The sequence below is a fragment of the Poecilia latipinna genome, unplaced genomic scaffold, assembly GCF_001443285.1.
Source record: "Poecilia latipinna isolate Pla-1442-1.1 unplaced genomic scaffold, P_latipinna-1.0 Scaffold4446, whole genome shotgun sequence".
Taxonomy (NCBI): domain Eukaryota; kingdom Metazoa; phylum Chordata; class Actinopteri; order Cyprinodontiformes; family Poeciliidae; genus Poecilia; species Poecilia latipinna.
The window spans coordinates 4,985-19,942 of NW_015117062.1; the positions used below are offsets into that span (position 1 = coordinate 4,985).

Below are 14,958 nucleotides of genomic sequence, written 5' to 3' on the forward strand. Positions count from 1 at the left end.
TGTTCTCCCTCGGTCTCTTCACAGGAGTCAAACCTGACCTCCAAGATCTGCAGAACGACTCAGCAACATTAGGAAGCAGCTTAAGTACATAAGTGGAGACTCGACTTCAACAAATTATGTTTACTGATGAAGCACTGCATGTTGTGTTGTCTTTTAGAAGGGAGTCTATTTTTAAAATCAATGCTCATTCTCTCACCAAAAAAAAAAAAAAAGAAAAAAAGATGCATCCAGAGCTAAACTGTCACACAACAGCCCTCAAGAACACACAATAACAAGTACACTGACACAAGGTTGGTGCTAAAATGAAACAGTGAAAGACAGAAAACATGTTAAATAGTCACAAACACAAAGTGAGATGAGTAGAAGTTTTAAATCAAAATGTTTATTCTGTCCTAATCTCAAGCAAATACCAAAAACGTTCCACTGCCACTCAGACAGAATGAATACAGCCGCTCTCTCGGGTAATAAATTAGAAAAAATAAAATAAAATAAAATGAACGCATCCACATGCTTCACAATAACAAAATGACACTAGGTAAATCAGAAAGATAAAAATATACATATATATATTTTATTGTACATATACAGTGCCTGGTTGGCTTGTTTTGTCAGGTTCCACCTGATTTAAAGGTGCTTGGTTTAGTAGCTTTACTGAAGACAAAATATAGTATCTACACCATAACTCACGAAGGTATAAAGGACCTTTGTATTCTGTCAGATCTTAGCTGTTCAGCTCAGCAGTAAAAAGTAAGTCAAATAATTGTGGTAAATAGTGCGGTGGAGCAATTTCTGAAACTCTCTGAAAATAAAAATGAAAAAAAAAAAAAAACTTTATGACCGAATACTAATCAAGAAGGCCAGTTTTTTTTATTTTTTTTTTTCTGTCCAGTGGCTGAAGTTTTAAACAACTATCACTGTGGATGTTAGCACTGAGATTCAACATACTCCTCTTCTCTGGGATGCATCTTCTGCATACTGTAGTATTCCTCCTCTTCGTCAGAGTCCTTAAAGAGACCAGAGCAGGGAGAGATTGAGAACTTTGTGCAGGAAAATTATCAGTATGTCACACACCTTAAAGTTCCGCTGTGATGCAATGAGGTTATGCAATATTTATTTGATGAAGTGGACATAGCCATTCAAGTTATTTATGAGCTGAGAGTTATCGTTTTCAAGTGCAACACTGTTAGACGTACCATTAGACACATGTCACAGCAAGTGGTGCTCTTTATGTAGGCTGCCTGTGGGTAGACACCAGTTTCCTCTCTGATGGGAGGAGAACACGCAGAGGGTCGTTAATGAAAGTAATCACACAAACGGATGTCAAAACATGCAATGTATCACACATTTTAACCTGTTTTGTGTGTATAAAACATATCCAAAGCTGATTTTTTTACCCAGCGTCGAAGTGTGTCACTGTGTCTATCACTCCTATTACTTTAATATCAGGGCAAGCAACCATACAGCTTAACAGGGAAAAAAAAAAAAGACTAGAATTAGAAAGAAAAAACTCTTAGAGACAAGTTCAAACAAAACGACTATATGAAGATCTATAAAATGACTATTTGCCTGAGTTATCACCACACAAAAAAAAAAGCGATGCATCAGTGCCAGAAGCTGTAATTCTTGGAGAGACTGCCTCCAAATGTGAGTCAGTCCCTGCAGACCTTTGTGTTTGAAAACCCTGCTGCTCGGTGCTTTCTGGCTGGTCTGGAGTCGGAAGTGGTGCATATGCTTCACTGTCTTTGCTGTTCACAGCATGAACATGCATGTCTGACAAACCCTGATGAAGGTTTCCACATTCTTGCTCCTAAAGCCACGGTGCAGTCCAAAGTCTCATGAACTGTGGTTGAGTCTTCCATTTTGAGTATCAATTCTCAAGTGAAGACAAGTGAAATATGAAATTCTATTAGGAAAAAAAAGAGTGATCTATTATTAAAAGGTTATTAAATTGGCAAATAAATGATGGATGGCTGCTGCCCTGTGGTCTGACTAAATGGATGTTAAGCAGAAAAGAAAAGCCTAAAGCTGAAAGAAAGCTGTGTTCAGTAGCGGGGTTCAAAAACGTACATATAAGGACAAGAGTTGATTTTGTCATAAAGCTACACTATGCTATAATTCTTTAAGGCATGTTTAGTAATTGCTTTATTTGTTGTGCTTAACATTGTGATGTCAATTTATAGTAACTAAAATTTGCAGTTTGAGCTCAAAGCCCCATAATCTAAAGATGAACTAGTTGGAATAGTCCAATAATTTTTCAATTGGAAATTGTCCTTGATTAATGAACCTATAATAATTACCAGGAATAAAATTGAATGCAAAATATTGAAATAAAAAAACGTTGGAGAAAATATACTTTGGCATAATCTTGACTTAATGCACCCAAACATTTACATTTTAAATACATTCATCAAGTATAACTATGCTATATCTCAATGCCATAACACATGGGCGTATATCAATTTATATATTATTGCTATATAACTTATATCAATTTCATTTTATTTTAACCTAGGGATTGACACTACTTCTCAGTAAAGCAATCACAATGTGGTCTACGTTTTCTTAAATCTCGTACATATTGTGATATTTTTCTAATATTGAGATATTTTTCATCAAGGCCATACCGGCCCAATAGAGCAATAAATATATTATTTGATTTTTTTTTTTTTTTCCAAGTGCTAAATGCACCTAAAACATAATAAAGTATCTATCAATCCATCTATCTGACTTTTATTGTTATGCTAAGGTAACCAGTTTATCCAGAATCCCAAAAGAGTTAAAAAGAAGAGAAAGCAGCAGCTCTGCTCAGATGATGAAGTCACTGCCTGCCATCTGAAGCCACATTAGAGATCAATCATGGGAAGACGGTGTTGATTCAAAGCACGTTCCTCCAAGACGCCTGACCTTTCTTAAGCCAAACCTTTAACTTAGACCTCAGTTCTTGCTTAACCTTCGCCGCATTAGCAATCCAGATGTAGAATCTATCATTGCTGAAGGCTGACTTGACTGTCATTGTCCCCAAGAGAGCAACATCAGTGATTGGTAGAATACATTTACTCACCCCTCTGTGACCTCTATCGGTGATCTGTAGGCCTTTGATTGGTTGTGCCGTTTCTTGGGACACAACATCCGACCAACCAGGAAGAAGGTAATGAGGCCGGAGGGGAGGAGGACAAAGGCCATGAGCACGGCAACATCTGAGAAGCGGAAGGTTGTAGCTGAGGGCAGCAAGAATATTGGGGTTGTTAGGGACAAATTACCAAGGTGATCATCATCAGCTACTCACAGGAAATTACACCAAGAATACAAAATCATTACAACTCTCTCCTCAGAAAAACAAACATTTCAGAAACATATTTAAAACAATTTAACTTCAACGTTTTAGCATAAACAGTTATGACTGTATGCACCAATCATAACTTCATTCACAGGAAGTTTCTGGTCCTCTTTGACAGGGACAACAAACGTCCTGGTTGCCTGGAAACTGCTCTCAGACATAAACAACTAAAATGTGTAAAGTTTTCTCGGGGAGCTTTAGCAGTGCTGCTACTGCAGGTGCTGAAACACACATGGCAGGTTGAGGATGTCTCCAAATAGACATCCTCAACCTTTACCTCAAAAGCCAGAAAATTTTGAGCTAGATTGCTTACATTATATGGCAGCCCAATGAAAATGAGGCCTAAATATTTGCACTTAATCTGCCGAATCAAGAAATATTTGGCAGGCAGTTGAATTCAAAGGGCTGCCCACCATCATGATTTCCCATCTGATTTTGTGTTACAACTTACGCTTTGGAGTAACTGTCAGAACAGTGTCTGACTTTGGGGAGCCGAAGACATCTGGGGGGTTTGTGACATCACATATGTATGTCCCATTATCATTCAGAGTGGCATTGATCAGGTAGATGGAGACGTCCCCACGTGCAGGGGTTCCCTGCCATTTGATGCGACCAGCAAACTGACCAGTCTTTGGAAGTTCAGCTTTGGACGAGAAGTGGAAAAACTGCAATGGAAAAGAAAAGGCAAAAAAAAAAATAAAATTGTTTCATAAAGACCAGGTGGTGAAATAAAGTGTAGCTTGAGCAAAAACTGTGCACTTTGAAGATTTTAATTCACCGTCAAATATGACACCTGAAAATATTGAGTCTGCTTATTCAGAGCAAATAAGACCAATTGCTGCAGAATTCAACTTGGGACACTGTATTTGTCCTATTTTAGCAAGGTTGTTCATAAAAAAACAAACAAACAAAAAAACTATAGGGAAGGGACATTCATGGTTGTGAAAAATATCTGCACGTCTGGAAAGCAAAATTTAACTCTCAAGTTGACATTTACCCACATCAGTTTGTTTACAACAACAAACCTCATCACTGAGTCACTACTCTGTTACGCCGACCAAGACCTTTTCAAACACTGCATCTGGAGTACGGGTTTGTTGTATGTGTGCGTGGGAGCAGGGAGGGAAAGAAAAACATGTTTTAGAGCACATTACGACAAATGACTAATAAAGTTACACAAAAAAATTAACTATTAATATAACTGGATTTAAACAACAAAATAGAAGTGATATATGTTGCTACGAAGAGAGATTTTTCCAAATTTAATGAATAAGGACTACAAATGTTTTAATATTGAAATGAGGGCCAGAAAAATCAAGATTCCTTGATACTACACTCGAAAGCTGAAGCTTAAAACTGACAGATCATATCCAAGTTCAGGATGAAAATCGCGCTACCAAACTTTGCCGACAGGCAACAATGCCATGGAGAAAAAGTAAAGACAGAGTACCTATTTTACCCAACACAGAAAAATGGAAGGTTATTCCAGTTAATTAAGGGGTTTTAAACGTTGGTATAAACCAGTAAATCCCCATGAAATCTTCTGAATTATTCACAGTCTGGTCTGCTAACAACTGTAAAGATCAGTTCGTCAAAGCTTTAAATTCATGAACTCATAAAGCCACATTTTAAAATGTAACCAGACTAATTTTCTTCCATTATGGTAAAATGCTGCCTGATGCAAATTTATGCAGTGGCAGCTAGGTGAGTTCAGTAAGGGTGATAAAATTGCATCTGTCTAAAGTAAAGGTTACAGCATAGCATTGTACACCATGATGCAATATTTCATTTGGCAGCTGGACAGCAGACTGTTTTTATGACTCTTTAGTTTATATAACAGAACTAAGGCTAAAAACTCCTGAGACGATCATGATTAGATCTATAATGATTCCCGAGAGTCTGTACTTTTAAAGCTAATGTCTAATAAAAACATACGACTGTCAACGTAATTAAAAAACAAAGATCCAGATCTCATTTTTATCACAAAACCTGAGTTAAAATTAAAGAAAATAGCAAAAAAGGAAAAGATTTAGAATAGAAAATTATGCATTTGTTCCCTAATGAGGACTGGTATAGCTTTGTGGTTGAGGGTGCTGCAGAGTTCATTTTCACAACAGGTGCACTGCAGCCTATTGTTCTCAACACACTGGTCACTGGCTATTTACTGCATCGTCCCGCTGCCTCTGCCCTCCTCCCATCAAGCTACAACCGAAAAGGTCACTAATGTCAACAGACTTAAAAAAAAAAACTTTCTGAGGTTTTTTCCCCCCATTTCACCTTACACATTTTTCTTTATTTTGTGTGTATCCAGGTGTGTGTTCAAGGGAACTATGCTTATTATTCATTTAAATACTGTACAAACACAGAGATGCTCCAAATAAGATTAAAAATTTGTTTAATTGTTGTGTGCTTAATTCTCCCCATATGTATATTGCAAGTACATTTGAAGCTCTGAATTTTCATCTCTTCATTTGTTAGTAACTACATTCTTTCATTCAGCTTGTTGATGATAAAGAACACTGATTTAATGGTTAGTGTGAAATTGGGATGCGAGTCTTAGTCACAGCTATGTGAAATAAACAGGAAGCAAAGAGAAAGCTTTCCTTCTCATCAGATTACCAAGAAAATGGCATTCCGGAGCATTTTAGATCATTATAAGAAAATGGATACCAAAACTGGAGAGAACTGACAAGTATGTAAGCAGATAAATCACACTACTACTGTAGCTTGTCGTTTCTGAACTCCACTATGCTAATTAGTAAAGTAAAACTGAGAAACCTGGTGTATTTTGGGATTTGTTACCATTTCTTAAACACTGATCCAATTGAAACACTCAATAAAAATGCCTGAATCCTTCCAAAAGGAATTGGCATAACGCATGCAGGGTTATTTTGTTAATAACATATTCTAATGCACTATTTTGAACTTTCCTGCATTAATATTTATGGCATAAAGCTCACACAGCAACATTTCATTTATTTACATCCAGAAGCATGCAAAAGATTGTCAGAAGCATCAACAAGGTTAGTTACACATGGCTTCCGAAATAAAAACCACATAATGGCAAAAGCAAACACAGAACAATCACAGCCACTGATTAATTTTACTGTTTTACTATGTGTACACAAGCTCTACTTTCTAAGAGACCCACTGTACACTCGCACTGATAAAGCCAATCATCCTTATGTAATGTAGCTTGACAGGCCGATAAGCAACGTACTAGAGGAAGACTAAGAATCAACACAGCATTTTAAACCGGAGAAGACCTGGATGCATCTAAAAAGGTTTAGAAAATAAGCATCTGTTTCTGGCCCAAAGAAGAGTTCATCAGCCAAATACTCCAATTACTATCATTTTCTGCAAATATTTGATTGAATATTCAGCCTCTCTCCTCCAATCTGCAAAGTTTATTGTCTCTGAGACAGAGGTAATTACGCAAGCCACTGAAGCACTGCAGCAATGCTGATTGACACTAAAGCTTCAGCAGCAAATTGATATTTTCTGACAGGTTTTCACATGCTTATTCATGGCCTCTCCCAGTGTGATATACAGCCAGGGGCCCGCGGGCCAATAAACCAAAGACGCTAATGAAATTGGGAGGAAAGTAATTGAGGGTTTAGAAATAAAAAAAATAAAAACTTGTGGACTGTGCCATCTGTGGGTCGTATCGAGATTCAGATCCAACACAGCGAAAAAGGCTCCATAGAACGAGCACTAGAAATCCACGAGGATTTATCTTCTTTAACTTTTTAATGGTTGCCAGTTGTTCTGTCCTAAATACTTAGAGAAGACAACTTTGTCTTAAATGAGCCAACCAGCAGCACGCCACACCAGCAGAACCACAAAGCATTAGCTTCCATTTAATGCTGAGTGCTCCTATAGGAAATTACTGCATATAGGGTTGCAGCTACCACACTATAGAATCTCACAGTCCAAATGCAATTACAAAGAACCACACTTGATGGCCGTCTCCAAGCACAAAGGAGCTGCTTAAATTATGTGGTGCACTCTTTGTGGACTGCAGAGTGAATGTTAGCCCAAAGTGTGCAGGGTTATGAGACTGAATGCAGTTATGGTTTAGAGTGGATACATCTGAACTCATTTCAAACAAGACCACAATACAGTAAAAGGAGTGGAATCGGGTTGGGCTGGCCGGCCGGGTGATATTTACTGTGAAAACTGCGGACATACACAAATGGTGGGAAGGAACATAAAATTCTCAGCATGGGACTAATAAATCAAACATGCAGGTACAAATGGTGTTCAAATCAAAAATGAATGAAATCAGAATGAAATGCCTTCAGTTATTACCGTCACAGCTTGTGCACTGATAGGTTCAAGAATTAGATCACACTAGAATGCAAATAAAGTAACCTGTTATTCAAGCAAGTCATTTTCCCGTATGTTAAGCAGGTCCTGATATTTTTATTTTTTTTATCAATATGTAAATATGATCTGCACGCTTTCGGTCTGTATGACTCACAAAGACATTTATTCGGTGAAAATATGTTTTTGTTCAAGGCTGAAAATATGGAGAATATCAAACCAAGCTAGGAAAAGCAATCCCTATTTTAAGCACCAAATGAACCACTTTATGTGTCCCCAAGACGCCACCATGTTTTTCACACACCGCAAATAGGAAAAGTCAAAATTAGTAACTTATGGGTCTGACGACATATTCAGCTAGCAGGAAAATACACTGGGTTCAGAACAAAATTATGATAGTATTTTTGGGACGCTCAAGCTCTTTTATTTTTTTTGTTTTTTTTTAACTAATAAAAAGTTTGAAGTATCACAAACTGGATTGTAAAGAATCTGTAGTTGGTGGTAAGATAATTTAACTATTTTTTTATATTCAGTCTTCTCAACATGGCAGTCCCAGAATGAAAAAAAGCATTTAAATGTTTTTTTGTATGTTTTAAACTAAATAAAAAAAGTTGTAAGAATTTCAAGTGATATTTTAATGAGTCTACTGTCAGTGTTGAAGAACTCAGCGAAGAAGTGCCAACTTCCTCTTCATTAGCAGCTAGCAGCAAGGTGTGGCATTCGCTCCATGCTTAATAATAGTGCAAAGCTTTTCGGCTATGTGTCTTTATTTCTCATGACTACTAAAAATTCTGCTACGCAATCAATTTAGAAGTGATAGGGGGTTCTTTGTTGCTTACATAACAAAAGATGTTAGCCAACCCAACAGCTTTAATAAATCTAAGTACTAGTAGAGAATTCTTGTCTGAAACATAAAGACAACTTTATAGTGTTTATAGACAGTTTATAGTGCCAGCATTCATACTGAAAGTTTATAATAGCAGCAAAGCAAATGTTTATTTTAGCAGAAATGCACTTGCAACACTTCATGGCACAAAGACATGCCACCATAATCACAATTTTAACTGTAGGATTTTTCTGTGGATCTCCAAATTATTCGCAGAAAAGTCGCCTATTTAAGTATTTCATTTGCAGAGCACAAGTAAAATATTCAGAGGAAAATTTTGCTTTGAAATCAATATATTGTTACTGGCTGCCGTTTCAGAAAAGGCAGAGCCAGGTACGCCTATCATTTTTCTTGGCACTGACTGACTCCCACCGCCCTCCCTTCATGGAGATCAGGAAGACCGTGGATAGTAGTTTCTGCGGTAGTTCCAAGATGGTTCCATGATTTTTAATTTATGTAATGCTCACTCTTTAAACTTGCACTGACTTAATACTGAGCCAAGTGTCAATAAAGCAGTGTCAATAAAACTACTCTCAAACTGTGCTTGGTCCATTAGTTTGTCGTTGAGTATTACGCTTGAGAACACAACATTGCATGGGTTTTTAATTTTGTAAGGAATTATATATGTAGGTTCTCAAATACTCACCACCAGTGCTGGACCTCCAGTCTGTGGGGTATAGGACCAGCTAACACGCATTTTACTTGTTGGGCTTGCTGTAGAGGTAAAAGTGCAGGGCAACCTAACCGTATCCCCTTTAGTTGCATGGAGCTCTGATGGAGTGGTCACTTTGATGGAGCAAACTTGGGAAAGGCCTGGAGAAGAGATGAAGCCAAGTAAGAAATTGGAAATATGATAGGAGCTGAATCACGTCTTCATGAGTTCCACAGAAACTGAAGTGGAGAACTAGAACAAAAAAAAAAAAAAAGAAACACACTGCGAGTGGTTTTTCCACCCACTTTTATATGAAAAACAACTGATATCAATCAAGAAATGTTGCAATGTTGTCACTTTTGTGGATGTCACAAAAGTGACGGGACAGCAAGGCTCTCCTGAAACACATAACACAGAGTGACACATTAATGCACGTTTCTCACCTGCTGCTCTTCTTGCATTTGACAGACATGTTCAACGCCTGTCCATCAGACCTTTAACAGTTATGAGTTTCTTAACATGCGTCTCTATTCCCATCAGCTCACTGAGGATATTAAGTGAATATAGAGATAACAACACAAACAGAAGTATTTTCTCATAAAAAGGAAATGAAGCAGAGGACTCTTGAAAGAGGAAACACTCTAAATCTCAGTGACATGATGGATGCTGCTAATGTGGTAATTAGAGGTCTTGGCAGGTCCTCTGTGGTCTTTGCACTGACACAAAGTTTCTAAATGTGATAACAAAAAAAGCTAGCAAGGAAAATAATGCAGAATAATAACATCTGTACTTAGATGCAATATATCTAGTTATTTTTAAATAACTACTTTTTGAAATAGTTATATTTTTGCTCAGAATATCACCATCACAATGGGTTGAATTCATTAGTACAAACTCAACAGTTGTTGATTTGTGTTAACTATCTGATTTAGAGCAGAAGTATATGATAAATGTTTTTTTGACATATTAATTAAAACTATCACCATGATTTAACAGAATAACAACCAATCGGAGCCAGGAGGAAGGTCCTGGTGCTGCCAGTCATCATTACTTAATGTAGTTTTAGCTACCATTAAATGAACCAATTTTTCCTTGGAAAATATTCATACCCCATAAGCTTCCTTTTTCAAAGAAAAATGTGAAGAGTGTGCTGTGGATTTACATTGAGCCCCCTTTTCGTGTGGGGTTATACGAGTAATCTAAACTAGTAAAATACACCTGTGTGTAATTTATTCTCAGTCTGCAATGAAAAATGGGGGCCTGGGGTGAATTACATTGAGGTATTTGCAAAAAGTTCTGTATTAACTCAGGCAGGCTGAGTACAAATACAAGCCACAAATGTAATGAGAGGAAAAACAGTATTTTTTTCTTAAAAAATCTCAAATGCTTTACTTTATGTTACTAATAAACTTAGTAATATGACAAATTTTGAAAAAGCTACTGGTTAATTAAACTTGAAATAATTAAGGCAAAAATAAAACTACCTCAGATTTACCCAAAAAGACACACTAGTTGGCGGATACCCTGGCAACGTGAATGTTACTGTAACCACCCAGCATAACGCAAGTACTTATCCACATACAGAAGTTAAACAGTCTGAATAAGTACTCAGTGCTAATGACTGTTTATGTCCTATGTAAGTTATTTAAAGAGAGCTCTTGTTGGAAGGATGTTTTTAGTGTATTTTAGACACTTCCTAATCCAGTACTGAGTCCCAGCGCCGAAGCCTGACCCTGGGATCCTCTTCCTGAATTTACGACTCAAAAGGCCTGTTATTATGCAATACTCTCCCACCCAAATACTGACGATCCTGTCAATGGAATTAAATAATATTCTATTTACTGTTATTTTATGTTTCCACCTTTCAACATAAGGTTTTAAATTTAGGGTCTTAAATTCATTAATGGTGTTTCCTTATATTCTGAAAATGATCGAAATACCTTTAAAAAAAAATCAAACTTGTAGTCTGCGCTATTGACATAAGTATGACTCGCCAAGACAAAGCATTTCCCTAAATAAGTAATGACCTAATAAGCCGCTTTTAAGAGCAAATATCCAAGTATTTAACCGCCTGTTCTTCAGCTGACGCTAAATGTTGAAATATTCACTGCGACACGACACCGGATCTCAGGCTCTACTTACCGAAAACGCCAAACAAATACAGCAACAAAACTGAATTTAGAGCTGTCCTTCTTAACTCCACTCGACACATAATTGGTGTTGAAGGTGGATCCATTCCGGTGACGATAGAAAAAAATCCTCTAAGTTGCGTCAAAACTTCGATAAATTTCCGTCCATAGTATGTCTCGTCTTCAGTGAATTTCTCCCCCGACTGCGTGAATACCTGTCGGACAGGTGGATCAGGAAGTAGGAGCTCTCCGTCACTGGCAAACATGTTGAGTAAAGGAGACAGCAAAAAACTTACGCCGAGGGGGGAAAAAGTCAAATTCCACCATTAGATACAAAGTCCAAAACATTTTTTTTTTATTAAATACATTAAAAACTGTAACCAGGAGTTAGTTTGGTTAAGTAAATTTAAATTAGGTAGCTTCGCTATGTTCATTGAAAGACATAGCACAAAATAAATAACTAGTACATATAATTTGGATTTCAATAACAATGTGCGCTACTGGAAAAGGCAGAAGCTTGTCTGAATATGTCTTTATTTCACATATGTACTCATTTTGTTTTTTTGTTTTTTTATTGATTTAGACTCTTGGTGTGACACCAAGTGTTCAAAAAGCTTTCAAAACAGAGCTGGTCTAAATCAGAAGCGAACTAAGCAGCTGCTTACTTCCCTCCTCTTACTAGCAGGGGGTGTCCAAGAGCATTCAAACTGCCACAATTTTATTTACTTATTAAAGTCAGAGTAATTTGTTACTAGAACAGCAATACTGAACAGTACCTTTAAAATGGTATGGACATATTATTTGAAATTAATTTGAAATAATTATTATAAACTAACAAATTAAATAATCTTAATTAATTTTTTTGAAAGAATACTTGAGCTATGGTGATTTATGGTAGTTGGATGAAATCAAAATTAATTATATTACAACACTGTTAGAAGCAAACACATGTGGCTTTAAAATGAACCCAAACTTTCTTTAATGTAGCCTCTAGAACCATGCATATGCCCTCATATGAGCCTCTGTTTGCAGACCTTATCTCCCCATGCAGCCTCCATACATAAGAAAACGCAGATGATCTGTTGGAACAAACTCCTCTTCTCTCCCTGTTCCCAATCTCCTGGTCCTGTAATTATGTCTAAAGGGAGAAGGTGTTTTCTTTTCCCAGCCTTTGTTAGTTTACTTTCTCATGGGGTGTAGTGCTTTATCTCTCAACTGTTGCATGTGTTTCTTCAAAAAATCCTTTGAAGTATATATATGTCTTTATTTGGTCTCCGTAGTCAATTTCCTTCTTACATCCATCATGTGTTCATCAAGCATTTCCTCTAATCTGAAAAAGGAGTCATTTTATGGCACATGAAAGAATATGCAAGGGTAGCATCTTTTTGTACACTGACCCTGACATGCTCTGCACTTTTATGAGCTTATAATGAATTCTACTATTTGTCAGCCTACGCAGGAAACCAATGCTGTGAAATTTAATATATGACAAACAACCGTGAAGGGGGAAAAATATTGTACAATACATTACTCCAGACGTAGGCATTTCCAGTCCTGGTACACTGATGTCTTGCATGTTTCAGTGGAACTGCTTTGCTGTACCTGATTTAAGCATTTAACTTATTCCTCATCTTGTCTGAAGTTCTTCTAGATGCTGCAGATTTCTTATTCAAAACACGTGGACACAAAGTGAGAAAGGGAAAAAACATTCACAACTTCACACCCTGCACTCCCCTGAATTAATTTACTATTTGATTCATTGTTTTTTACTGCATAACTAAAAGAACCAGCAGAGAAACCTAGACACCCCTTACAGGAACGCTCTCCATCTCATTTTAGGGCATCAGGTCAGGAAAAACGAGCGCCGTCCCTTCAAAGAAGTTTGTTGTCTAGCATGGGTTCTCCTCGCAGTTAGATGTGCCCAGAAAACCTCCGTCACGTATGAGGACTTTTTATTTTTAAATGTAGCACTCAGAATTGTTGCTGCGTGCCAAGAAGAAAGCCCAGCAGATTTACTTTCAGAAGTGGAGCACTATGTCTTCTTCCATGACTCCCTTAGCAACGCTGTGAGGTAAACGTTGCATTCACTCTTTCATAGCTAGGACGGAAGAGGAAATTAGATGTTGGAATCCAAAGTTTAGTAATCAGTTGTCTCCTTTTTTCCAGCTGCCTCAAGCAGTGGTGTCCAGATGTGTCCCTGGTCGACATGAACTAAATTCATTCTCTGAATTACCTTTTCCGTGCGTCCTCAAGTTGTGCAGAGGCCTTACAATGAACCACTTACAAATTCATGGTTGTTTAATCAGGAAAACACTTTAATATGCTGGACAATGGCCCCTAAGAGCTCATGTAGGACAGACAGCACTGCCACAGCGTAAACCTAAGGAAAAATACCAAGGTAGTGACACAGTCATGTTTTTGTCCCTTTTCTAAATGAAGAAATGAGTAAGAGGTCAGAAAATGAATTCTAGTGAGGAAGGGATCACATTTCCCAGTAAAGGAGCATTGAATTTTAACAAAGCATTGTTTTTTTTTTTTTACTTAATGAGAGAATATGCTAACAAAAGTCTGCTTCTCAGGTTGTTACCTCTTTTGTATAAATTAATCACCTTACTGCATTATAATGCTGCATAAAATGGGTGTGTTAATAGATGCTAAACTGTTCCTTTTCGCATCGTTAACTGTAAATCAGGACAATGACAAAATCAACACTGCAGCAAATGCAGCTATGTTGTTCATCTTTAACCAAAATATATGACGTAATAGTTTCCAACTTCCCTTTTTGAGCTGGTGGTGGGTAACGATACTGACCTGTAGTGAGTATTTAACCTCACATCTTTCTAAAGAAGGATTGCAAAAGCTGTATTTTGCAATCTGTTTCGCAGTCTGGTGCCTCTTACCTGGGTATGCAAACACACCATTATATCATGTGACACATTGTGTGTACGAATAAAAGGGTTCTCTGTTTGGTTACAGTCGCAGGTTCTCAGTTACAGCAGCAGTCCCCTGACTGACAATCAGGGCTCTTCCCTGCTCACTTACTTTCTGGCGTCTCTGAACAACAAGAAACTTCTTTTTTTTTCTATTTTTCTATTTTTTTGCTTCTGGGCACCAAAAGGTAGATGCAATCATTGTAGAAAATGTAGAAGCTTTTCTGTCTTTTGATTGTTTTAAATGCACTGAAAAGGCGACGAGATACTGTCCAGTTCACGTCTTTTATTTAAGGTTTCACATACACAAGTTTTAACTTCTCAGGAAGGAACACAAACAAGTGAGACTGGATTGCACAAGAGTTTAGAGATTCTTAGCTGCACAGTTCCTGCTTCTCCACCTCTAAATGAATGCAAAACATTACCTGAACATTTGTCTTTGCATGTTAAGCTGCAGCCCTGAATGGAAATCTCAGTCCAACATTGAGTCATATTTTACACACCAGTGAGACAGCTATAATATCTCTGTGAAACATGTCCTGCCAAGCCCATGTTTTTGTGTGTTCTGTGTGGTTAGGCATGAGCAAAGGAATTTAATATAAGATTGCTGTGCCAGGTACAACCCAATGCAAGGTGTGGAGAGCAAAGAAAAATGACGGTTACGTATTAAGCACAGATTTACATTGTAAACAGACTGT

General features: G+C 37.3%; 1 protein-coding gene across 1 annotated transcript; it reads right to left on the bottom strand.

Moving 5' to 3' along the window:
* Positions 1-360: 360 nt before the first annotated feature.
* Positions 361-11,611, bottom strand: LOC106942650 (myelin protein zero-like protein 3). The gene is made up of 6 exons (XM_015025977.1): positions 11,344-11,611; positions 9,196-9,362; positions 3,789-4,002; positions 3,062-3,218; positions 1,194-1,263; positions 361-1,004 (listed from the first exon to the last, which is right to left on the bottom strand). Exons 1-6 carry the CDS (start codon positions 11,594-11,596, stop codon positions 924-926), a joined length of 942 nt encoding a protein of 313 aa, XP_014881463.1. The 5' UTR covers positions 11,597-11,611; the 3' UTR covers positions 361-923.
* Between the last annotated feature and the right edge of the window lie 3,347 nt (positions 11,612-14,958).